Source organism: Salvia splendens, chromosome 3 (genome assembly GCF_004379255.2).
Source record: "Salvia splendens isolate huo1 chromosome 3, SspV2, whole genome shotgun sequence".
Classification (NCBI taxonomy): Eukaryota; Viridiplantae; Streptophyta; class Magnoliopsida; order Lamiales; family Lamiaceae; genus Salvia; species Salvia splendens.
Window position 1 is genome coordinate 28,100,932 of NC_056034.1, and position 25,930 is coordinate 28,126,861.

At 35.4% G+C, this 25,930-nt stretch overlaps 2 protein-coding genes and 1 long non-coding RNA gene across 4 annotated transcripts; 2 read left to right on the forward strand and 1 right to left on the reverse strand.

Annotated features, from left to right (window-relative positions):
• Positions 1 to 817: 817 nt before the first annotated feature.
• On the forward strand, positions 818 to 2,600 carry LOC121795592 (protein FAR-RED ELONGATED HYPOCOTYL 1-like). Of its 2 annotated transcripts, none has more exons than XM_042194125.1 (3): positions 818 to 1,143; positions 1,713 to 2,356; positions 2,440 to 2,600. In XM_042194125.1, exons 1-3 carry the CDS (start codon positions 1,106 to 1,108, stop codon positions 2,511 to 2,513), a joined length of 756 nt encoding a protein of 251 aa, XP_042050059.1. In that variant the 5' UTR covers positions 818 to 1,105; the 3' UTR covers positions 2,514 to 2,600. The 2 variants fall into 2 exon arrangements, with proteins under 2 accessions (XP_042050059.1, XP_042050061.1); XM_042194127.1 differs by having other exon boundaries at positions 819 to 1,143; positions 1,737 to 2,356.
• Positions 2,601 to 3,166: 566 nt separating this feature from the next.
• On the reverse strand, positions 3,167 to 5,565 carry LOC121795591 (laccase-17-like). Its single transcript, XM_042194124.1, has 6 exons — positions 5,429 to 5,565; positions 5,198 to 5,349; positions 4,875 to 5,119; positions 4,671 to 4,799; positions 3,601 to 4,563; positions 3,167 to 3,486 (listed from the first exon to the last, which is right to left on the reverse strand). Exons 1-6 carry the CDS (start codon positions 5,531 to 5,533, stop codon positions 3,356 to 3,358), a joined length of 1,725 nt encoding a protein of 574 aa, XP_042050058.1. The 5' UTR covers positions 5,534 to 5,565; the 3' UTR covers positions 3,167 to 3,355.
• LOC121795593 lies at positions 5,000 to 7,359 on the forward strand. The gene is made up of 3 exons (XR_006049584.1): positions 5,000 to 5,141; positions 5,442 to 5,549; positions 5,694 to 7,359. It is a non-coding gene; the product is annotated as an uncharacterized LOC121795593 (long non-coding RNA).
• Positions 7,360 to 25,930: the final 18,571 nt, after the last annotated feature.

Here is a 25,930-nt window from a genome sequence, read left to right on the forward strand (position 1 = left end):
GTGCACATATTTTTATGGGATGGATGGAGCATTATAACAAAACAAAAATGCTAAAAGTGTATTGAACGAAAATGTATCATATCGTTGATTCATTTCCCTATAAGATACCCCATCCGTTCTCTCATAGTTGAGGCAAAACTTTCGGCACAGAGTTTAAGAAATGAATATTGAATGTATTAAATAAATTGATAAAAAAGTAAGAAAGAGAAAAATGTAGAGAGAATAAAGTAAAAAGTGAATAACGTAGAAAGAATAATGTAAGAGAGAGTAAAGTAAGAAACATAAAAAAGTTACTATATATGGAAATGACTCAACTATGAGAGAACTTTCCGAAATAGAAAAATAACTCAACTATGAGGAAACAAAGAGAATATTGTACTTGTGAATTGTGATTGAATATTCATTTTAGATAATTATTAAATATACAAAATAATAAAATTTTCCAATTTATAATGGAATCCATACAAACTTTCCCCTTATGCCTAGACACAAGTTGACAAGATATTAATGAATATATCGAAATAATATTTTTTGTCTTTCGATAATTGAAACCATACAAACTTACCCATACGAGTGGACACTAGGTTGTTTAGGTACAATACTAGTATTAGACACTACTACACTTCTGTCTTTATCTAAACATGTGATTGTGACACTTTTTTTTAAAATTTAATTTATACTAAAAATTATGGTATTTTTACTAATTAATTTTACTCATACTTTATTATAAATTTACTAATAAAGTATTACTATATAAAAGTTGAATTTATATTTCACTAATTTTTTCAATTCATTTTTTGAAATCTGTGCCTAAATTAAGGTGGATAATTATTGAAAGATGGAGTGAGTATATTGTTACTCAATTGTGAAAGAAGGGAGTGATATTTATCCAAAAACTAATGATTTTATAATTTTAATATGGAGCCGTGGGCTATGATGAAAGTAGTGAACTGATTCTCGGATAAACCAAACGCAGGGAACAATCAGATCGAAGCGAAATGGCCTAGCTTTCTTTTTCCCCAACCGGAAATTGACAGATTGATTCATTTCGAAGAAAAAGGAAGTCTTTTTTGCTACTTTTCCTTAAGAATTCGCAGATCAGAGAATGGAGGCAAATATGATCACCCCAGAGGAAATTCACAGGTTTTAATTCATGGGTTCTTCATATTTTCCATGCTTCTTCAATTTGCATATTCTGACAAAACTAGCTTTATGAAATTAAAATACTATGATACTTAGGTTTTAGTGAAGGAGAAAATGACATCTGAGCTCTGGAATTTGTTAATTAGTTATTGTGTGTGTGTGTTTTATTTGAAAGATTGGATCTTTAGTCACACTCTGTTGAGAGTAAAGTGAAAGAGACTAGTTTTTTTTTTTAATTCCTTTTCCTGGAGATATTATGTTCATGTTCTATCCTTAAGCAAGTTGTGGGGATCTTCTCAAAGATGTTACTAATCATCATATCGAAGGAGTTATCTGTAACACTAACATATATGCCTAATAGTTGTGGGCTGTAATTGATCCTCTGCTCTTTGTAAATTATGACTATCATAATTGGATTATTCGATCTGGACATCCTTTGTTCGATGCAGATCTATACTGATTGTGTGAATATATGTTGTTCTTGGCTTCTGTTTCCTTTATTCTCCTCAATCAGTCAGTACTTTCATTGTGGACCTTCCTTGTTCTTTTGCTTGTGAAACCGATTTCAGTGTTCAGTTTTTTCATCATATCAGCATTGATTACTTGAACAAGAAACGGAAACTTCAAGACGAACTGCTAGTTATGCCTTTGTGGAAGCATGCCTGCTGGGATTATAGACTTGTAAGTGAGTTTCCTTCTGATTCGACCATCGATCTGAAGATGGTGAGGGGTAACATTTCTGCACGAGGAGTTGAATCCGGACCAGATTCTGCAAGCAATAGCTATTGCTTTCCTAGTGACACTGACATGTCCATGTCTTCACATGATGATGCTAAAACTTATCTTTCGTACCCAATAGCACATGCATCTGCCAAAAGTTGCGCTTCATCTACTCTTTCAGACGGCAAGTTTTCTCAGATTGGTCTCTATTCTTCAGAGAACAGTTCGATGCTGAGAAAAGAAAACTCGGGTAAATTTGAGTCACCGTCCATCTGTGAAGACCTTAAATGTCTGTATCACGAATATGGTCTGGATCTATCTGAAAATTACAGAGTTCATCTCCTAGAATGTGGAAGTGATTGCGGCTTCTCAGAATACCATAATGAGGTCATAGAGGGATGTGTGGACGAGGGTGTTGATAATCAGCTCTACTCAAACGAGGCCACTGACTGTAATTTTGTTCTTTCATCTGGAAGGTGGTCTGTTAATCAAGGTAGCATTTTCCTGCAAGGATTTTTACCTTATTTACATTTAATTTAGAAAATGCTAACACCTTCCTTGTTCTTTTGGTTGCAGATAGTCAAGAAGGGACAAGGAAACCTACTATTGATCAGGAGTTTGAACAGTACTTTTCGGCACTTATGCTGTAATGTAAACAGGAAATGTTTGAACAATTATGTTTGATGTTTTTTTAAGTTATGCTTAGTTTGATATATAAAGCTTTACTTTTTCTCTTTGATCATGTGTTCTGTCTTAGTATTTTATGATCATATTAAGTGTGAACGATTAATTCCCATCATTCCTAACAAAAGATGGCTAATCTGTCTATTGTAATCATCATCATCATCATCATCATTATCTGTCTATTGTTGTGTCTATGAACTTCTCTCCCTTTCGGCTCTCCGGTAGTCTGGTGTACTTCCACATACAAAGAAATGTAAGACCATAATGCTTAATTCACCTTCTGTTCAATGTGATGTCTTACTTACAAATGCTTGTCGAAATATTGCAGTTAAAAGGACTGCCATTCCCACTTGGAGTTTTACTGCTCCGTACTTGACTAGGTGTCAACTAAAATATTGCCTGGTAATTTATGATTCTCTGTTTCGTGGATGTATGTATTTATTTCTTCTTGTTTGGAAAAAGACTATCCTATATGTTGTTGATGATACATGTGTGTGTTGTTGCGCACGTAATGCTCATCTAAAGTTCCATTATCTCCTTTGTTTGTTTAGGTCACTGAGTTAGTTTATCTTATTTAAGAGATATTGATGAAGTTACAGTATTATTTTGATAAATAAAATAACCCTCAGAAAAATTTGTGCTTCGACAGATACAATAAAATCACACCTGGCTCCGAATTATTTACAATATAAAAGAACGAAACTCACACAAAAATGGTAAAAAAGATAAAAAGGAAAAGATACAGATGGGGAGAGCCAAAATTAAATAAATTCAAGACTGCTGGTTTACATTGAAAGCAGCACGTCCATCAACACTTGGGAAGATCAGACGGGGGTGGTGGCAGTTTTTGAGTTGCTAGCGGTCCGTCCTGTACAATCCAAGCCATTCTTAACCCCCAACTTGTGTGTACTTCAAAGTGGCAATGCATAAACCATACTCCTGCAGAAAATTTTATGCATGCATATTAATAAGGACATTAAACTCTAGTATAGAACTATCGAAATATTGGGTGTTTAAATTTTCTGTTTAGTAAAACATGTTGCCTATACGTACCTGGATTGTCTGCTTGGAATCGAATGGCTACCCAGCCACCAGATGGAACACCTACTGTATTCCTTTCAACGGGATCCACCAGGTTAAACTTTGCAGGGTCATTGGTTGGATCATAATTCCCAAATCCTTCACTGACTATAAAGAAATTGAAACCGTGTAGGTGAAGAGGATGACTCTCAGCCCCAAGAATGCTTGTATCCTGAAGAACTAGCTCCACACTAGCATTGAAAGGAAGAGCCACAACCCGAGTTCCATTGCTCACTAAAGTGTTGTTCGGTGGAGTTCCTGTGTAGTTGAATGGATTTGGTGGATTGGTTGGGAAATCTGTGGTGTAAACTCCTGTAGAGTTTTGATAGAAGTGGGCTTGTAGCATAGCTGTCTGAGGAAGAACAAAAGAAATGTTATTGACTGCAGCTGAAAATTTTGTCCCATTGGGTCCTTGACACGTCGTATTTTGAGGGCATGGGCTTGACCCGAGTCCCGCAGTGAAGAAAAAACGCTTGTCCACCGTCTGTGGGACAGTTGCTGATGTATATTTTGGGTTGTTTAAGCTCCTGAGCTTCCGGGTGAAATTGGCAACAAAGCCAGTGTCACCTAATGCTGGTAATGTAGGCTTAAAAAGTGTCTTTGTCTTGTTATACAAGTGATCTGATTGTTCTTCATATTCAAGAAAACCAGCAACAGTGGAATTGTCAAAAGTTCCTTGTCCCGTGAAATACGGGCTTGCAGCCATGAGGAATGTGGCGTGCTGGTAGTGAGGCTTCGTCATGAGTAGAACATTTGTGGTTTGGCCGGGGGTTATGACCACCACGCTAGTAACAAATGGTTTGACATACACTGCATCTGCTTCAACTATGGTGACGGTATGGTTGGCAATGCTGAAAAATAGTTCATCGTTCATGGCAGCATTTATCAGACGAAGCAAGTATGTCTTCCCCGGCTTCACTCTCAGCCTGAATGTATCTGAAAATTTTGAGACATTCAGCATCAGCTATGTTTATTAAAGGAAAAAGGTGATGTAGAAAAAAATAGTGTGTTTTGTCTGAAATAGAAGGCGTTTGAGATATTACCTTTAGAGGAACAATTGTACAAGGGTCCAGGAAGGCCATTAATGGTGTATGCATCGGAAACGTTTGGACCACCCCCCGTCTGAAGAGACTGATTAATAACCGTCTCAGGGTCCGCATTCCACCACTCTCCTGATAAATCATGAGAAAAGTTCATATCAGATAATGCTTTTGAGAAAAATTTCATCGAAGTAAATTTAAACTAACCAAATATGATGGGGACTTCCTTGTGTGGTTTCTTAAAGGGATAAGTCTCGTTTCGTCTAGGGAGGATGATTATTGGTCCGTAAAGAGTTGCTCTCAGCCATGAGATGTGAGCATGCCAGAACAGAGTACCTCTCTGCCCCGTGATGGTGAAGTTGTACGTGTAACTCTGGCCCGTCTGTATCGGGCATTGTGTTACATAAGCCGGCCCATCAGCCCACCCGCTCTTGAGTTGCCGTATTCCATGCCTGCATCAAACAGATAAAACAAGTAAGTTTGCCCACCGCCTTCGTAAATCTATACCATCATGTCTCAGTCTTTCTTACCAGTGAATGGTCACATTGTTAGTCACATTGTTGACCACCTTAACTAATACACGATCGCCTTCTCTTGCGATTAGCCTAGGTCCCGGAAATTTCCCATTAACGCTAACAATGGTCTTCGTTTTGCACAGTCGTGTCACGTTGTGTTGCACAATCTAGCATTAGGACACACTTCAGCTCAAAACAAGCACACACATTATCATCAATTGAAGTTGGCTAGATTAGATTACTAACGTTAAATGTGTAGTGTCGGGTGGTGCATGATGCGGGCTGAGGCAGCATTATCGAGACAAGAAGGCCTAATGTGAGGGCTGCTGGCAGCGATGCAACGAGCAACATTGCTTGCTATTTCGATGTAAGTGAGAAAATTTTGATGTTTGGAATGTCTGATTCCCGTGAGTGTATAAGTAAGGAAATGATTAGGTGAATAGAGTTTGTCAATGGTGAAGAACATTCATGGAGTTACTGTTTGAGTTCGTCGCTTTTTTTTGTGATCCAGTTTGCTGTTGGTTGAGCTGAACTTTAGAGTGCTGCTTAAGGAAGATTATGGTTCTAATTAACTAGAGACACTTTTCTAATTAAGGATCTAAGTCGGAGGTTAGTCATTTAATCCCCTATGTCATAACTTAGAGCTCAATAAAGTGTGCTTTCATGTCCATGATGTTTTTCCTTTTTCATTTTATTTACAAAAGGGGCATATTCATAAATAATACTCCCTCCGTCTCAGCTAAGATGACACATTTCTTGGCTGGCATGAGATTTTATGAGTTGTTAGTTAATGTGTTTAATTAGAGAGGAAAAAAGGTGGGTGTAAGTATGAAGGATAAAAAGTGGTTGAGTGTATTAATTGGAGAGAGAAACTTTTCAAAAAAGGAAATGTGTCATCTTATTCAGGACAAACTAAAAAGGAAAATGCGTCATCTTAAATGAGACAGATGGAGTATATAAGATGGGGTTAAGACGGTATATTGTGAACCTAAAAATGAGTTATTAATAGTTTTATTAAAAAAATACTACTCCATTCGTCCATCATTACTTGTCGCTAGTTTCTTTTTTAGTTCGTCCGACAGTGCTTGTCACACTTAATTTTTACTATTTTTAGTATTTGACTCCACATTCTAGTAACTCATTCCTACTCGCATTTTACTATAAAACTAATACAGTATATAAAAGTAGAACTCACATTTCACTAACTTTTTTAACTCACTTTCTATTACATTTCTTAAAGGTCAACTTGTGCCTAGCATTGACAGGCAGAGGGAATACAACTATAGTAACTGACTGTGTGCTTCTTGTCCATGATGTTTAGGGTATACTAGTTTTTTTAGTTCATACAAACAGTGCATATTTTTTTTGATGAATAAATATCAAATAGAATCAAAACCAACGTAAACATCATACACTCGGGCATACCCGAGGAAGTGCAAGAGAAAAAGCCACGAGTCGGCTAATACAAAGCAACATGGTAAGGACCAAGAAACAAACAACACGGGGCAAACCTCAAACAAGGCCGAACACAGTTCAAGTCACCCATCTAAACCCAGAGTGAGCGAGCCTCGTTAAATTCCCTTCGGGAAAAAACCCATGGGATAAGACAGCGCATATATTTATAAATGTAAAAGGTGGTGTTAGTAGACTTTAATTTTAACCTGAAAAAGGAGAGTTAATATCAAATTTGTGTGATAACTTAACATCAAATTTTATGAACTCATTCTTTTCTTACTCCCATAATTTATCTTTTCATCTACTGTACGAACTTATGGAGCCCAAGCTTCCGGAAAAGTACGTAGTTAGTCTTATGGAAGGAAACTGTGTACTCTATTCTTAAGGCAAAGCATTTGATGGTAGGGATTTGATCAGTTTTTAACTATTTACTAATGGCTAATTATGTCAATATTCTACGTTATAGATAGATGTTAACACGAAGACATTTGTACATCAACAAAATTTAGTTGAAATACAAATATTTTTTTGTTGATATCTATTAGAATGTTAACATAATTAGCAGTTAGCAATTTAAGATAGTTAACAACTTAACATGATCCTTTGGTAGTATATATATATAGAGAGAGAGTTGTGATCATATGATAACCCCCAAATCACGTAATAACTCTATAACCAAACCTGAACCACACACATTTTCTAATCTTGTGGCTGAGATTCAAACTTAGATTTACTTCATAAAAAGGCTCAGAAGGTAAATATGTCATTTCCCTCATTTAATTTCTGAATTTCGCTCCATTCTTTCACTCTCTCTCAGTTCGATTCTCTCTTCTCAGCGATTTTGTTTCCATATTTCTCCCCTATTTTATTTACATAGGCTCCAGATTTTCTTCCGATTTGGTTCATTATTCCATAATCTCCAGATTTTGTTTCCATATTTCTCACATAATTGTGACCAGGAAGATGTTTTCAATTTTGCATATAAGTTGATAAAATGATACTTTAACCTGACAAAATAACATATTATGCATTGCCGATTATGTGTTAACATGATACTTTTGGCTTATAAATGTTAGGTTTACTGCATAGAATGATAGTTTTGTCGGATAGAATGATACTCTGAGTTGATAAAATGATAGTTTTGCTGGATAGAATGATACTCTGAGTTGATAAAATGATAGTTTGCCGGATAGAATGATACTCTGGGTTGATAAAATGATAGTTTTATTGATTTGTAGGTATGTACATTTCTGTTTGTGATGATGATTTGAAGCCAATGATTGGTATGAAATTCAATACATTAGTAGAAGCAGCTGATTTCTATGAACATTATACTCGTTCAGTTGGTTTTGGCATTCGTAAACTGGGCAACAAATCAGTTCATGATATTATGTAATTATATTATGCATTGCCGATTATGTGTTAACCTGATACTTTTGGCTTATAAATGTTAGGTTTACTGCATACAATGATAGTTTTGCCGGATAGAATGATACTCTGAGTTGATAAAATGATAGTTTTGCCGGATAGAATGATACCTCGAGTTGATAAAATGATAGTTTTGCCGGATAGAATGATACTCTGAGTTGATAAAATGATAGTTTTACTGATTTGTAGGTATGTACATTCCTGTTTGTGATGATACTTTGAAGCCAATGATTGGTATGAAATTCAATACATTAGTAGAAGCAGCTGATTTCTATCACTGGTATCATTTTATCATTTGAAACTATCATTTTATCTCCTGAAACTATCATTTTATAATTTAAAACAATAATTCATCATGGAATAAGGTATGAATTGATGATACAAAACCAAGTATGAAGTAAATTCAAAGTAAATTCATCATGCTGTCATATGTAACTCTAAATCTACACTAAAAAACTATAGAATCTAAAAAAAACGAGAATCTCTGGCAAAATGATAAAATCGAGCAAAAACAAAAGTGAAATAAGTAATAAACTCCATCCAGCCTTCCTTCGATGATGCTTGAGCGTTTTCCTTCGACATATTCAGAATTTGGATGATTTTTCCTTCGAAACTGAAGAAGCAAGCGTTTGAAATGCGATTCGGAGGGTTTGAGTGTGAGAGAAATTGAATGCAGTGTTTAATTCACGTTTTCTTCTTACCCGCCCAATTTTATAACGAAATGACAATTTTGCCCTTAATATATCCGAAATATGATAGTTTTATTTGATAAAATGGTATTTTTGTTAGATTAAATCCAGACCACATATTTTTAAAATGTGTGGTGGAGATTTAGTTATAGGGTTATCACACAAATTGAAGTTATCATTATAATGCACCCATATATATATATATATATATATATATATATATATATATATAGGGTTGTGATCAATTGAGATTTTTTAGCCTAATTGAGAATTGAGATACATTATTAGCCACTCATTTTTATTAAATGAGTGGTCCAGAATTTACCACATGGAAAATATTTTTACATTAATTAATTGTGAAAGGGCAGAATGGTAATTTCATCATACATTTTATTTAATAAATATTTTTTTATTTTTTAAAAAAAATTAATTTTTTTTTCGATTTTTTATTTTTTTATTATTTTTATTTTTTTTGTCAACTACACACATATAATGTCAACTACATATACAATTCATGTCAACTGCACATATATAATGTCAACTACATATATGATTCATATCACCTATACACATATAATGTCAACTATAAGCTGTTGACATTTGATGTGCATGGCTATTGACATTTGATGAGCATGCTACACATCGTAGTTGACATCGCGTGAAAATTAAAAAAATTAAAAAAAAATTTAAAATTTTTTTTAAAAAATTTAAAAAAAATAAAAAATAAATTTTTTTTAGTTGTTGACATTTTAATACGAGTTGTTGACATTTGATATTCTGGCTATTGAAATGAAATGACGATAATACCCTTAGTTGATATAATCTACTTGTAGTTGACATTTCAAAATGAGTGGCTGAAAATGCATCTCAATTCTCAATTAAGCTAAAAAATCTCAACCTAACAAGACCCTATATATATATGATAAATAATAGTTAGATATAATATGGGATAAATTATTGTAAAATTTGTCCAAAATTAAATTAGTCATAAGGGTCAAAGTGAAATAATTATTCATGAAATATGAATAATGAAGATGGACCAAGAATCCGAATTTTTAAATAAGAAAACAAAATTAATTATAATCTTTAATCCCTTAATCATAACAACTGAACGGGGCTGTATGGTTTCCATTTCCCATGACATATGTTTGAAAATAAAATAAAATATAGAATGATGAATATGGATGGGTGTGTGTTTGACTTCTAGTGTAATGTTGAGTTAATCTAACGCAAGCACGTGTGCTACCAGGTCATGAAAAGGAAGCCATAACAACTCCATCTCCCTTTTTGATGGGAGAAATACTGCCTATTTTACCAAATGTTATTATTATAATAATAATAATAATAATAATAATCTTGTGGTGATGAATATCACAAATTTTAAATAAAATTGTTAAGTAAAAGAGAAAATGCTTAGAATATTATTGATTGATGTTGAAGAGATAAAAAAGAGAGAGAAAAGAGGTAGGGATAAAATGGTGAATCATTATAAAAAATGGAAGTGGCCTAATTTATGTAAATGAATAAAAAATGGCTTTTTACTATAGAGGAATGAAATAGAGTAATTATCTAAAATAATTAAATATATTTTGTGGGAGGTAAGAAATGGGGTAGGTTGGATCACTGTTTCTATGAAACATAGTTGATTGATGGTGGGGAGGGAGATTAAGCAGCCTAACCATATTTCTATCATTTTGTCCAAACCTAATTTACCTACATCTCTTCTACCTCCACTTTTATTTCCTCTTATCGAAGATATTAAACCAATACATCAGCCGTCTTTTTCCTCTTTGCAGACAAAGATTCTGTCTGATTCAGATTTTATTCTCCTTTCGACAGCCTTGCTTATTTGTTTTACTATTGATCTACGCTTCTTTTGCTTATAAATCAAGAAAAATAAAACAATGGCTCTGCATCTTTGTGCTCAAATTTTTTTTATAAGTAAATGAATTGTGTCATGAACTAGTCAAATTTTTAGCTTCAGGCATTCATCTCTTTACCGCTCGACCAACTCACAAGTACAAAAGATGGATGCTGATCTTTTAACTAGGGTAGAGATATTGTTGAATTGTAGAATGACAATAATAAAAAAAGGCAACATTTAATTAAGAATAATTTACACTTTACAGCTAGCACTTACTTATTTTCACGGAACTTAAAATCGTACACGGACAAAATCATTTGCCATTGTTTAAATTGATAAACTTCAATTTGTTAAACTTTAATATGTTGTTTCTCTTCATTATATAATCCCTTTGTATTCAAAAAATAGAAACATTTGAAACGACATTAGTTTTAATGCATAATTGGTAAAGTAAGTGAGAATGTGGTAAAGTAAGAGAGAGAAAAATAAAAATGAGTAAAGTAAGAGAGAGGAAGAGAAAAAGTAGAATTAGTGGATTGTGGGGTTCATATTCTAAAATAGAAAGATTCTAAAGTTTCTATTTTTAAGGAACGACTCAAAATAAAAATAGTTGTTATTTTAAAAAATGGAGGGAGGAATAATGAAACTAGCGTTTCAATAATTAAAAGATTTTATACTACTACAATTTGTTATTCTATGATTGTAAAAGTGTAGCTAAATGTGAGAATCCAGCCATATAGTGTATGTGGCCGGTGCTGCACCACTCAATTGCATGGCTAAAATCATATTGCTTTTGTTAAACAACTTGGATCAATATCATAAAATGACAATCCAATTTTTTTCTATCAATATCATAAAATGACAATCCAATTTTTTTCTCTCTCTCATGATTTGTCTGACTGACTATGTGCTGATTTACTAGCTTGTACATAACGTGAAAGAAGATATGATTAGTAACACCAATGCAAATTATTGTTGAGCTCGTGGATAGTAAATTAAACCGATACCACGTTGAGAACACACAATGCAGTCGCTCCAACTTTAGTACTAATAATGGGCCCAACTTGTATATCTAGCCAAGGCTCGACCTAAGTCACATCAACTTAAATTAATTAGAGTTGAATAACACTTATATATATAACGTAAGACACTCTCACCTTCACCCAATGGTGAGATGGATTTGTAACCCAACCATTAAAAAAATAAAACACTACAAATACTTTTTCTAGAACAATCGATCCTGCCGGTGAATAGGGGAAGGTTGCTTTGTTTCATTTTCGGTCAACCGACAAACGAAAAGGATATTACAACTCATGTCTCCCCATTTATAGATAATCCATACTATAGATTTATTTAACGTTCTTTAATTAGTTACATATAGATCAGTTTTTCTGATACACCAACCAATTAACCTATGTCGGAGTATAATTTAATTTTTAGTAACACAATCTAGCTTATGTTTACAGCAAATGTAGGATCAGCCGCAGTCGAAATTAAAGTAGCGACTTAATCAAGTAGAGTTGCGACAGTGAAATTTGAATATAGTATCAATCTAAGAATGCATAGAGTTCTGATAAAAAAAAATAAGTCTAATATTGTACTGTCCTATTATTTTATTTTAGAGTAAAAGGTTAATTTTGATCATGAACATGACCAAAATATGAATTTGATAAAAAAAATTCACTTTTTGAAAAAATAGGTCCATCACAAATGAAAATATCAGAAGTAGTCATTTTCTTGATGGTTCCGTAAAAAACTAACGGTTAACGCTAATTGCACAGTGGCATGACCGTTAGTTTTTTGACGGAACCGTAAAAAAAGGACCACTCCGACAAGGATTTCATTTGTTATATATCTATTTTTCAAAAAGTGAATGTTTTAGACCAAATTCATATTTTGGTCATATGTTTATGACCAAAATCGACCTTTACTCTTGATTTTAATAAAGATGTTCTTATACTGAATCTTGATAACCATCCTGGTAAATTTATAATTGTAAATGAGAATAATAATAGGTTCAAGAATACTATGCGTGTAGGATCCACATTTCACAATCGCAAAAAAAATAAATTGAAACTAATTTTTCCATTTCTATCTCTCGGTTGTTTATTTTAGTCTATCCCACATGAATGATTTCAGCTTACTTTTTTCATAAAGGATAATAGACTCCGAATTCCATTAACCTATTTCTACTTATATTTTATTATAAAACTAGTATTCAAAAATAAAACTCATATTCCACTATTTTGTTTTCTACAAATGTTTGTTTATAGTAAGTCACACTTTCATTTTTAGTTTGTCCCACAAAAGATGTCACATTTTCATTATTAGAAAAAGTTCTCTCTCACATAAATATAAAAATTATATCTTCTCTCTCCATTTAACACACAAAACAAAACCTTCTAAAATCTCATATCGTCCCACAAGTGTGACATCTTTTGTGGGACTGAGGGAGTACACACGTACACACAACTCAAAATTGATAGTGTTCACTTACAGAAATCACTTACTAGATAAACCGTTAGTGTTCACACAAAAGAAACTTATGGGCACCCACAATGGGGCGCCTGATGGCACACCCTATGCATGCCATCGTCCTCGGGCGCGGACGATGCCTCCATTGTGTGTGCTCGCCATATGGCGCGCCTTATGCCCACGCCCTAAGGGCACCCACAATGGGGCGCTCGATGGCACGCCCTATGCGTGCCATCGTCCTCGGGCGCGGACGATGCCTCCATTGTGGGTGCTCGCCATAGGGCGCGCCCTATGCCCACACCCTAAGCTTCGGGCCTGGAAGAAGCGCGGACGATGGCCTATCGTCCGCGACATCTTCCGCGGCATCGGGCACCATTGTGGGCTCTGCGGACAATGGCACGCGTTTTTAAATTATTTTTTTTTTCAAATTTTGTCTATTTTGGTGTGCTCCAAGCATGGTGGGCAATTGTGAAAGGGCCCGCTCGTCTCTGGTTCAAGGAAGTCATCGCCGATGTCATGTATGCGTGCATAATCATGCACAACATGATAGTCGAGCTTGAAGGTGGGACATCACCGACTGGAACGATGATGAAGGTGCATCTAGCTCGTTCAGCACGGCGACCGAGCCCCCCGCTAGAGGATTACTGACGGGCTTCAATGAGGTTCTAACTAGACATGCCTCAATGCGCAACCAACAAGACCATGCTCAGCTCATGAACGACATGATTGAAGAAGTGTGGGCCCGTAACCGCCGCCACTGAGTTTGCGTATTTTTTTAATTCGTATTGTAATGTATTAATTTTTATAAATGAAATGAAGTTTTTTACCAATTTTTGTAGTTATTTAAATATTTAAATAAAAGAATGCATAGGGCGCGCCTTAGGGCGCCACACTGCAAGTGGGATAGTAGGAGGATAAAAATGATGACGTGGCGGTGCATAGGGCGCGCCTAAGGGCGCCCCACTGCTAATGCTCTTAGTTCGTTAAGTGCAATTGCAAGCTAACACACATACCACGTACTATTATCATACTCAATATGTGTCACATAGTAATTTGATATGAATTTTAAAAAATGCAGAGGATAGTAAGTTGGAAAAATTATTGAAATGTAGGTCATATTTTTAGTATATTAACATTATAATAAAATATGAGTATAATGAATTAGTAGATTATAAAATTCACTACTAAAATAAATAAAAAATGAAGTGAGACAATTAATAAGTGACAGGCCAATTGAAAATTTGGAACACATGGTACAAAGGGAGTTAAAAAAACTTCCACATTAGATTAAGGAACTGGAATTAATTAGAAATGTTACACCAGATGAATTATAGCTAAGTAGTTTCATCTGTCATGCAACAAAACAGTATAATTATATGATAAGTATAGAAAGGACAGATATATGATTTAATTCTAATTAAGTAAACCAATGACTGGTGCAAGGTTGCATTTACGCGAATGTGAACTCATATAAATATGACATTTTCTGATTTTGGTTATACTCTTATAATTTTATTCTTCAGATATTTTTTCATAAACAATGTATTAATAGAATCGATAATATTTTACTCCATATATTAATTGCAACTTTTACTTGCTTCTCTATTTTAAATATGGTTTGCAACCTCAACAATTGGAATAACATCAAAATACTCATCTATCATGTATGCGTATGCGATTCAGCAGAATAAGTAGAGAAAAAGGGAACGAAAATATTTTTACTTACAAACTAGGAGTAGTAATCAAATATTGTAAAGAAAACTTGAGTTGAATGAAATAAAACAAGAGTGAAAAAGCCTTGTCTAAAAAAGATAAGTAGGCATGCATATACTACTACTACTAAACATGCCCCGCAACCGCATTTCCGAAAAGCATATCCAGCTCCGGCGACTGGAAATACCCATTCTTTGGTGGCTCCATCTTCCTCCACCGCATGCTCTTCTTCCTTGGTGGCGGCGGAGGGCACGCCACCACCTGCAATATTTGTTTCTTCGGAGTAGTACACTCTTCATCCGCTTCCATTTTTTCAATTCACCAACTCTATTTGTAATTCCCCAAAAATAGAAAAATGTGACCACTCAATTAGTAGTTATAATAGAATTTCGGCGAGGCAATATATAAGTATTTATTTGAATTTGGGAGTGGGAAATGGAGGAGGGCTTATTTCTTTTGTGAAATTATATAATGGCGGAGGAATAGTAATGGTGACAGTTAAGAATGGGGTGGCACCGGCAGCGACGACGTGGCGGTGGCCCACAGATTTTGATTTTGGGAGGGAATTTTCATTTTTCGGATTTGGAGTTTTGAATTCGTGTTTAATTTAGTGACAAAAGTGGATTAAGAGACTTAATTAGGAATGTTTTTCTTCGATTATTGTTTTCTTAGCTTGGAATTATTTGTGAATTGTAGTAATGTGTAATGTTGTACTCCAAGTACTTGTACCTTGATTTATTATGATGCAAATTATACTTACATAATATCGTACTAATATATGGAGTAATATTTTTATGGAATATTGGGGAGTAGTATATATTTGAAGTAAAATATTGCTCACTATATCCAAACGACAAATTCACTCGTGGTGTGTATATGACTAAATTAGTTGTGAGATATTCAATGCAAACTGATGCTCGATCTCCTTCATTTATTTACACTTGTTTTAAAACGACAATTTCTTTTAGGCTGCATAGTATTTGCTATTATTTCTTAATGATTATAATTATAAGTTCATCTAGCTTAACTGGACATCTAAGTAGCCTTTTTAATTTTAGTTGGCAGTGAACTAATTAATCGTTAATTAATTCCCATATCCTAATTATTGCCAATAATTTGTTTCGTAATATATATGAGCACTTGAACCATATAATTAAATGTGATCCAAAACTGAGTTAACTGCACTTTTTTGGCCAGTCATCCACAAAAATCAATTTTGGAGAAATTTTATTTGAGGGAATCCATATTGGAGATAATTAATGTTTGTAAAAGACATGTGTTAAAACATACTCCCTCCGTTCCATAATAATAGAGTCATTTTGTCATTTTGGTACGTTCCATAGTAATAGAGTCATTTCCATTTTTAGTAAAAGTCAACCCATTTCGCACACCTACTTTACTCTCTTACTTTTTTCTCTTTTCATCTCTATACATTTTTTATTTTCCACTTTATTCTCTATTTCCTTAACTCACCTAACACAATTTTTCTTAATATCTCTATTACTATGGAACAGAGGGAGTAGTAAATATTACTAGTAATTAACAGTTTTTGGACAACAGCATAAACTAGTGTATCTATTCAAAATAGAGCCTACATAGTATATATATATATATATGAAGACAGTGTGTGATCAAATACTAACTAATTTACAGTAATAATTAATAACTAATTTCAATTTTGTATGTTAAAAATATCAATACAAAGACATAAATTTATCAATCTTCTTGTGTTGATAAACTTATGTCTTTGTGTTGATATTTAAATTTACTTATTGATTGATATAATTATGTCTTTGTATTGATAATTTTGATACACAAAATTGAAAGTTATTAGTTATACTGTAAATTAGATAGCATACTAACGCGACCCTGAAATGGACAGTCATTTCATATATTTATTATGGTCTGATTGGATAATTTCTATTTCACATATATTTATATTTTTTAATATATATATAATAAATTTTATTTTAATTAATGTTCAATACTATTCGATTGTTTTGTTTTAACAATTCATTACTAGATCAAAGGCTACAAATTTTTTATTTTATTTTACAAATTGATCTAGTAAAAGGGATTGAAAAGGATTATGTGAACAGTCTGTATATCATCACTCAAAAATTGAATACTCCAGAGTAACTTGTGATGAAAATTAAGTAACAAAAGTGGTTCAAATGAAGGATATAGAATGACAATATTGTTAATGTTGAATCTGTGTAATATTTCAAGCCACTAATAAAGAGATAAATAAAAGTTGATGTTCCAACATAGAAACTCTAGTAAGATTGTTACAAAAACGGTAAAACGTAAGTTAGAAAATCTTGATGAAAGCAACTGCAATATTTAAAGCCCAACATTAATTTGGGTTTACCTGTTATAGGAGTAATTGTAATTTGAAACAGAATGTGCTGTCGCCGCCTATTCTGGTTTAGGCTCAACACAATATGATTAACCTAAAAGCTATTTACATTATATTTTGCTTTATTTAAAATTTATTTGCTTACTTTATTGTTTAGAGTTACCGTTAAGCACCAAAAAACTTGTTCTGTATGAGAAGCCATTACCAATGAAATGAACATTCTGGATACATGGCACCCGACTCGATTCACTTTATGAGTTTAATTATAAAATGGTGATAACACACAAAACAAAGATAAGAATGGAAAAAATTGAAATGCATTGATCATAACACACGGAGCTGCGCATGGCATTCGATGGCTATCTAAATTAACACTAACTATTTTCAGCGTGCTTTATCCTTACTCACACGTTGTTTGAGAAGTTTTTCAAGATTCATCCATCCAAAAATTACCCCAAACTAAGCTATGGAGTTTTTATTTGACGGAATGTGGCGGATCCAGGACCACAAAATTGAGTGGGCGAACTCATATGATGTATTTAATTAAAATACCACTAATAGTAAAAGGTTCCCCCTAATGCCGCAACAATCGCTTAGTCGCTCAGCATATCATTTCTAAGGATTATGTCACACCCGCATTTTCTAAGGATAGAAAACACGGTTAATCGCGACTAGGGGAAGATTAAAGAAGCGGGGAAGAAAGGAGAAAATCATACACATTTGACCAAAAAAAAAAAATTAATAACTGGATTAACTTTGAAAACATCATAATATTATCCTAACAATGATACCAACTCTAAGTAAATAAAGAATGGACAATAAAAAATTTTCAAACGAGTAAGACTCTCCACGAATAAACAATTCTAAAGAAAAGGACTCTTAGCGTAAGCGTTCAAGACACGGAAAATGTTGAGTATGAAGACACGACAAATCCAATAATTATTAATCATGACAAATCAATCCATGAACTCTGCTCAACATCCTCCACGTCCATCGCCGCTCAATCTGCACATTAAGAAAAACAATATGCAGGGCTGAGTACTTGATGCACTAAGTGAACACATGCCAAAACATAGTTTGTCAAGCCATAATCAAGTGACCTTGAGGGTTTTAATTAAAAGAAACCCAAGTACACCAAAAACATATATTTCACAAGTTCGGTCGGCCAACCATTTTCCATCCACATTCACCATCACCATATCTGAACATACATGACAAGGAACGTGGCCACGAACCAAGTCACTAGAGCGGCCAACTCCAAAGAGATATCACACGATCTACGGGGTGTACACTAGTCCGAGCAGAGTTTGCGGCCCTACTGGGACCCGAATTCGATTAAACATACATAGCATAGCCACTTCAGATAGGTTTATTCAAAAACAAAACATTGAAAGACAAACACTTTCCACCTCCTTTCACATAAAAAGTATTTAGGACATAGTCCTTATTTAAAAAGAAAGCCCACCTCAAAAGCTTAACTCCTCAACACTTTCTTGTTCCAAACAGCAACAACATGTGCAAGTTCACCCTTTTTGAAACAACATGATATGCAAAATTAGATTTTGCTAAATAAATAAATTTAACAATGCATACATCTTAAGCGTGTGCTCAATTTATTCTCCCATCGTTTCTTAGAAACTATATTCTCTTATTTTATGGCTCAAAACATCACTTAAGTAATATGTTAACAAAACTTAATTTATCCCATAACTAAGCAAAGTATAAATATTCCCGACTAGCTCATAACAAAATAAAAGAATTTAAATATATATATATATATATATATATATATATATATATATATATATATATATATATGGGAGCGTTATTCTCCTATTCATCCCTTAGATCATTTATTCTTCTTAATATGGGCCGTTAGATCTCATTCATCAACGGTCCAGATGATCTGCATTATTACACTATAATGGTGCATTATTAGTCGGTGTACATTATTCAACTGAAAATCTGCATTATTACACAATAATGGTGCATTATTAGTCGGTGTGCATTATTCAACTGAAAATCTACATTATTAAATGACACGTGGCACCAATCTAACCGTCGGATGACAAAATCATGGGGCTGAGATTAAAAAGAACAAAGAACAAAAGATACAAAAGGAAATGAATAAATATATATATATATATATATATATATATATATATATATATATATATATACTCCCAGACTAACACACGTTTGTACTCCCTTCACAAAACATGTGTACACACTTATTATTATATTTCCAATCACACATTTGCATAAAGGGAAAAAAAAAAGAATTACTAAAAGTGTACCACTCCCAGATTCGTCTTCTTCAATTTAAAACAACCACTCTCTCTCTAGTTCTTCGTTTTCTCTGAATCAAATTTCTCCCTTGCATAAAATCCACCATATAAAACACCAAACTCACTCTCCATATCTCACTTATGCAGAACCTAAATTCCTATTCCCATCTCTCAATTTACAGATCCCAAATCAGAAATAGCAAGCTCGTCTCCCTTCCTATCTGTTGGAAAGAGCGACGACATTAATATGCTGCCCAACATCCAATTTGGATGAAGAGTCCCTAAGTTTTGTAGAGTACCAAGTGGTGTTTATTCCCTAAGCATTGTAGAGTTCCAATCCCATTTATTGTTGTACTAGAACATTCTCATCACCCTATAAATACTAGGGTAATAAACTTTTGAATATACAACAAGAAAAACAAATATTAAAATATTTTTCCATACACTTTTATCTTCCAAATGCCTAACCAATCTTTCTCCACCTCTCTCGATTACCATATTTAAGATGGTATCAAAGCCAGGAAACCAACAAAAAACCTCCAATGGAGGTAAACCAACTATCCACTCTCGAGCTATTGATCGAGAAAATCTCAAATCTAATTAATTTGTACAAATCCAACACAAACCAAAGCCAAAATTCCTACCTGTCGAAGAACCTCGGCGAAGGATCGAAATGCACTACTGCAGCAATACAGGCCAATAGCCGAAGGAGTAACGTGTCTGTAGCTCCACCCATCACAGACAGCAGCATCGTCGACGACGGCGGCGAAAACTGCAACATCAGTCGGCGTCGACGTCGGCAGCAGCATCCATCTGAAGCAGCGCCGGCGGTGGCGGAAGCAGCGTCGCCAGCTGAGCAGTATCCGTCTGAAGCGGCGGCAGCGGCTGCTCCTGAAGCAGTGTCGGAGGCAGCGGCTCTTGTTCTAGTGCAATCTGAAAATATGATGAATTCCTAGGTTGAAGCTGCTGCCGGTAGAGCTGGGGATTCGGTTCAACAGAGGAGAAGAAGAAAGGAATTTGGGAGAAGAAGAAAGGAATGCGCTGCTGATTCTGAATCTTGTGTGGGATTTTCAAAAAACCCCCTCCACACTTTGCAAAAAACCCCCCAAACTTATACACTCTCCCAGATCCGACCCACTCCAAACATTTCTCACAAAAACCTCCCCAAAGAGTTCTGAAACTGCCAAAGCCACCTAAGCAATTTTTGAGAAATTTGCTAACTCACCCCAGTTGTCTGAAATATTATACAAAAAACCCGCATCTGTCGAAAAGACCCAAATAACATCCCCAAGTCTCGAAAATTCTGAAAACAAAACCCAATTTTTTGAATTTCAGCCTTCCATTACTTGTACAAACAAATTCCAAGCTTTAGCGTACTCATCTTCCTCAAACGTAGGACCTAAAGACTACCATTGGATTTTTTACTGTGGGGCAGCCGATACCATGTCCTTTGATGCATCGGACTTCCTTGATATTTCTCAATCCACAAAAAAATTTGTCCAAACAGCCAGTGGGGAGTTAGTACAAGTAGAGGGGACGGGAACTGTCACTATCTCACCAACCCTTCTCCTCTCAAACTTTTTTTATGTTCCTTCATTGTCCCACAAACTTTTGTCTGTTACTCATGTAACAAGAGATCTCAACTACAAATTGCTAATGCAGCCTCATTTTTGTATGTTACAGGACATCAAGACAGGGACGATAGTTGGGCGTGGCACTGAGCGACATGGATTGTACTACGTGGATGAGATAGCCCAACAGAGTACTGCGATGCTAACTCACGAACTAACTGACAGATTTGGCTCTTGCATTGCCGGTTAGGGCACCCATCCATAAATTATCTTCGTCTACTCTTTCCTGAGTTAGTTTCTTCTACCCATGTTTTGAATTGTGAAACTTGTGTTTTAACAAAAAGTCACAGACATTCCTTCAAATTAAACAACACCAGAGAAAAATCACCTTTTGCTTTGGTTCACTCTGATGTGTGGGGCCCTGCTCCGGTTACTGGAGGGCAAGGTTTTCGATATTTTTTATTGTTTATTGATGATTTTTCACATATGACTTGGATTTATTTTTTGAAAACAAAATCAGAAGTTTTTGAGAAATTTACTGAGTTCTATTGTCTTGTCCAAACCCAATATAACTCTAGAATTCAAATCCTTAGATCTGATAATGGGAGGGAATACGTGAACTCTAAGATGACATCTTTCTTCACTGAAAATGGCCTTGTTCACCAAACTTCATGTGCCTATACACCAGAACAAAATGGGGTAGCCGAGCGGAAAAATCGATATATCCTAGAAATCACTCGTGCCCTACTCATTGAATCAAACATCCCAAAATCCTTCTGGCCAGAAGCCATCGCAACTTCCGTCTATCTCTTAAATCTTCTTCCCATAGGGATCCTTAACTTCAAAACTCCTCTAGAGGTCTTCTCTTCCCAAAACTCGGTACCATCGTCCCTCCATCTCGACCCTAAAAGTTTTGGTTGTACCGTGTTTGTCCACTTCCCCAAACATGATCGTGACAAATTTTCACCTTGTGCAGTCAAATGTGTCTTCTTGGGTTATGGAAAAAATAAAAAAGGATATCGATGCTATGACCCTTCGACAGATCGTATGTACACAACTATGAACTGCGACTTTGTTGAAAGCAAATATTTCTATAGCCAATCTAGCGGTCATGGGGAGAGTAAGTTAGAAAACTCGAGTAGTGATACACTAAATTGGCTACCTCTTTGGGGAGAAACCATTCAGGGGGAGGGAGAGAATAACCAAACAAATGAGTCAGACCAAAATCCTGTCACAGAAGTTGGTCCAACAGAGGAAGTTAGCAGTACCATCGGGCAGTCAAATCCTCAAGAACATGATGTGTCGCTTCAGGATCCCACCAAGCTATCTGATCAGTCTTTGAATCATGAGGTAAACACTTCTGATCCCAATATTGGTACCCTACCTAAAACCACTAACAGTGACAGGGAAAACAAAAGTGATACAAATGAGCCACCGATGGAACCAGAGACAGGGCACGGCAGATTGCCCCAAAGAAGTACAAGGGGCATTCCTCCTCGGAGATATTCGCCAGACTGGAAAGGGCGGAAATCTAGATACAGTATTGCTAATCTCACCCAGGGACACCTTACCGAAATGGCTAGGGCATTCGAAGCTGCACTTTATGAAGAAGAAGAAGAAGAGATTCCGCAGTCCTTCGAAGAGGCAATAAAACACAAGCACTGGAGGGAAGCCATGAAGAAGGAGATTGATGCCTTGATAAAAAATGAAACGTGGGAAAAGTGTACTCTACCTCCGAGAAAGAAACCAGTAGGATGTCAGTGGATCTTCACCATAAAAAGGCGTGCAGATGGTTCAATCGAGAAATACAAGGCAAGATTGGTTGCTAAGGGATATACTCTGGTGTATGGAGTAGACTACGAAGAAACATTCTCCCCTGTGGCCAAACTAAATACAGTAAGAGCACTTCTATCTGTAGCTGCATGTAAGGAATAGCCATTATACCAGTTTGATGTTACAAATGCCTTCCTTCATGAAGAACTTGAGAAAGACAAAGAAGTCTACATGGAGGTTCCCCCAGGTTTTTGTGAAGAATTTGGAAAAGGACAGGTGTGCAAATTGAGGAAGACTCTTTATGGGTTAAAGCAATCCCCCAGAGTGTGGTTTGGAAGATTTTGCCAGGCAATGTTCAAACATGGCTTCAAACAGAGTCATTCAGATCACACACTATTCCTAAAGAAGAGGAACGACAAAATGACATGTCTAATAATCTATGTTGACGACATGATCATAACAGGAGATGATGCCGAAGAGATCCAAAATCTAAAGGAGAATCTTTTCAGGGAGTTTGAAATGAAGGACTTGGGATCTTTAAAGTACTTCCTAGGAATTGAAGTGTTGAGATCCAAGCACGGAATATTCCTAAGGCAGAAGAAGTATGTTCTTGACATGTTAGCAGAAACGGGCCTACTGGACTGCAAGCCTGCTGAAATGCCAATGGTACCCAACCATGGATTGAAGATTGTGGATGGAGCTAAGCCTGCAGACCGTGAAAGATATCAACGGTTAGTATGTAAACTTATATATCTTTCTCATACTAGGCCTGACATCACATATGCAGTTGGAGTTGTCAGTCAATTCATGCATCAGCCTCAGGAAGATCATATGGATGTTGTCATGAGAATTGTGAGATACTTAAAGGGAACAACCAGCTTTGAAGTTTTCTTAGAAAAGAAGAAAGATTTGGAGATTGATGGATACACTGATGCTGATTGGGCAAGTAATCCAGTTGATAGAAAATCAACTGGAGGATATTTTACCTTTGTTGGGGGTAATTTAGTCACTTGGAAAAGCAAGAAGCAGAAAGTGGTTGCCTTATCAAGTGCAGAAGCTGAATTCCGGGGGATCAGAAGCGGTCTAATGGAGATACTTTAGCTTCGAAGATTGTTAACAGAAATTGGCTTTCCACCAACACGAAAAAGTCAACTTTTCTGTGACAATAAAGCTGCAATTAGCATTTCAGAAAATCCCGTACAGCATGACAGGACCAAACATGTTGAGGTCGATCGTCACTTTATCAAAGAGAAACTTGAAAGCGGGATTATTGAGTTCCCATTTGTCCGATCCGAGGAACAACTGGCAGACATTCTTACCAAGGCGCTAAGTCGTACAAAATTTAAAGAATTCCTTGGCAAGTTGAGTATCGGGATACCATTACTCAACTTGAGGGGGAGTGTTGGAAAGAGCGACGACATTAATATGCCGCCCAACATTCAATTTGGATGAAGAGTCCCTAAGTTTTGTAGAGTACCAAGTGGTGTTTATTCCCTAAGCATTGTAGAGTTCCAATCCCATTTATTGTTGTACTAGAACATTCTCATCACCCTATAAATACTAGGGTAATGAACTTTTGAATATACAACAAGAAAAACAAATATTGAAATATTTTTCTATACACTTTTATCTTCCAAATACCTAACCAATCTTTCTCCACCTCTCTCGATTACCATATTTAATACTATCTACTACCTTAAAAAATTAAGTAAAGCATCCATTGCTACTGTCACTGCCCCTCCGTCGCCGCTAAGCTCTAACAAGCTCACCCTCCATCACCGGCGGCGCTGCTACTCACAGCTAGTAAGTTTTTCTCTCTCTTTTCCTCAATCTACTTTTATCTCAAAATTTAATTGTTCGATTCAACTATTTTTGGGCATTCCCGAAATTTTTAATATTTGAATTGAAGAGGAAATCAAAATGGAAGCTTCTATCTGTATTAAAAAAAATCGAAGCCTTAAGAGGAGGGTATTATTCAACAATTTGGAGACATCTCAAGAATTTGTTCCAAATTTCGACCAGTGAACTATCGTGTAATTGACGATGTCTGTTGATGCAGAGAACTTTAGAATTAGGGATTATTTGTTTGTTGGAGAGATTTTCGGAGTGGAGGTTTTTGGTGAATAAAGAAAACGTGTAGAAGGGTTTAGGGGAAGAGATTTATGTTGGCCGCATGAATTAAATAGGAATTATGAATAAATGGCTATATTAAAAGTAGTCCAATTGAATAAGGATAAATGGGCTAAAAAAATAGACAAAAGTGATAGGCCCAAAAATATATAAATTTTAGTACATTGATTACATTGTGGTGTTTTATTATTTTAGTACTTTGGTGTTATTCCAAGTACATTGTAAACGAACGCCCAAATTTTTCCATCGACGACTCTCACGTCAATCTCGTCGACAACTTACACCACACAAATAATCAACAATAAATCAAGCATTCACAACCAATCGAAACAAACACGGTATTTTATTCAAGGTCTATCACTCGCTCGTTCTCAAAACAAAAATCTTAACTGAAAAAGATATGAATAAAAGCGGGTATTACAATCTACCCATCTTCACAAAAATTTCGTCCCGAAATTTGCTTAGATCATTCAAACAATTATGGGTACTTCTCCCTCATCTTGTCTTCCAATTCCCACGTAGCTTCCTCAACGCCATGATTTCTCCACCGAACCTTCACCGAAGCAATAGACTTATTTCTCAACTCTTGCACCTTCCAATCCAGAATGGCTTCGGGCTTTTCTTGGTAACTCAATTTCGGATTCAAAATCATCATCTCCTCTTGATGAATTATGTGGTTAGGGTCGAACATATACTTTCTCAATTGTGACACATGGAAAACATTGTGTACTTTCCCAAAGCTTGGTGGTAGCGCCAATCTATACGCTACGGTACCCACTCTGTCAAGAATCTCATAAGGCCCAATAAATCGTGGTCTCAACTTGCCTTTCACACCGAACCGAGTTATTCCTTTTGACGGGGCTACCTTCAGAAAAACTTTATCTCCAGCCTCAAATTGGAGATCGGTTCTTCAAACATCATCATATGATTTCTGTCGATCCTGAGCTTCCTTGATCCTCTCACGAATTTGTCGAACAACCTCAATCATTTCTTCCACCGAGTC

Excerpts from the sequence above, each read along its gene's own strand:
- LOC121795592 (XM_042194125.1), top strand. The coding sequence starts at position 1,106 with ATGGAGGCAAATATGATCACCCCAGAGGAAATTCACAG. Across the intron at positions 1,144-1,712 it reads ACCCCAGAGGAAATTCACAG|TGTTCAGTTTTTTCATCATA; the intron begins GTTTTAATTCAT and ends AACCGATTTCAG. Across the intron at positions 2,357-2,439 it reads AAGGTGGTCTGTTAATCAAG|ATAGTCAAGAAGGGACAAGG; the intron begins GTAGCATTTTCC and ends TTTTGGTTGCAG.
- LOC121795591 (XM_042194124.1), bottom strand. The coding sequence starts at position 5,533 with ATGTTGCTCGTTGCATCGCTGCCAGCAGCCCTCACATTAGGCCTTCTT. Across the intron at positions 4,800-4,874 it reads GGAAGTCCCCATCATATTTG|GAGAGTGGTGGAATGCGGAC; the intron begins GTTAGTTTAAAT and ends ATGATTTATCAG. Across the intron at positions 3,487-3,600 it reads ATTCCAAGCAGACAATCCAG|GAGTATGGTTTATGCATTGC; the intron begins GTACGTATAGGC and ends AATTTTCTGCAG.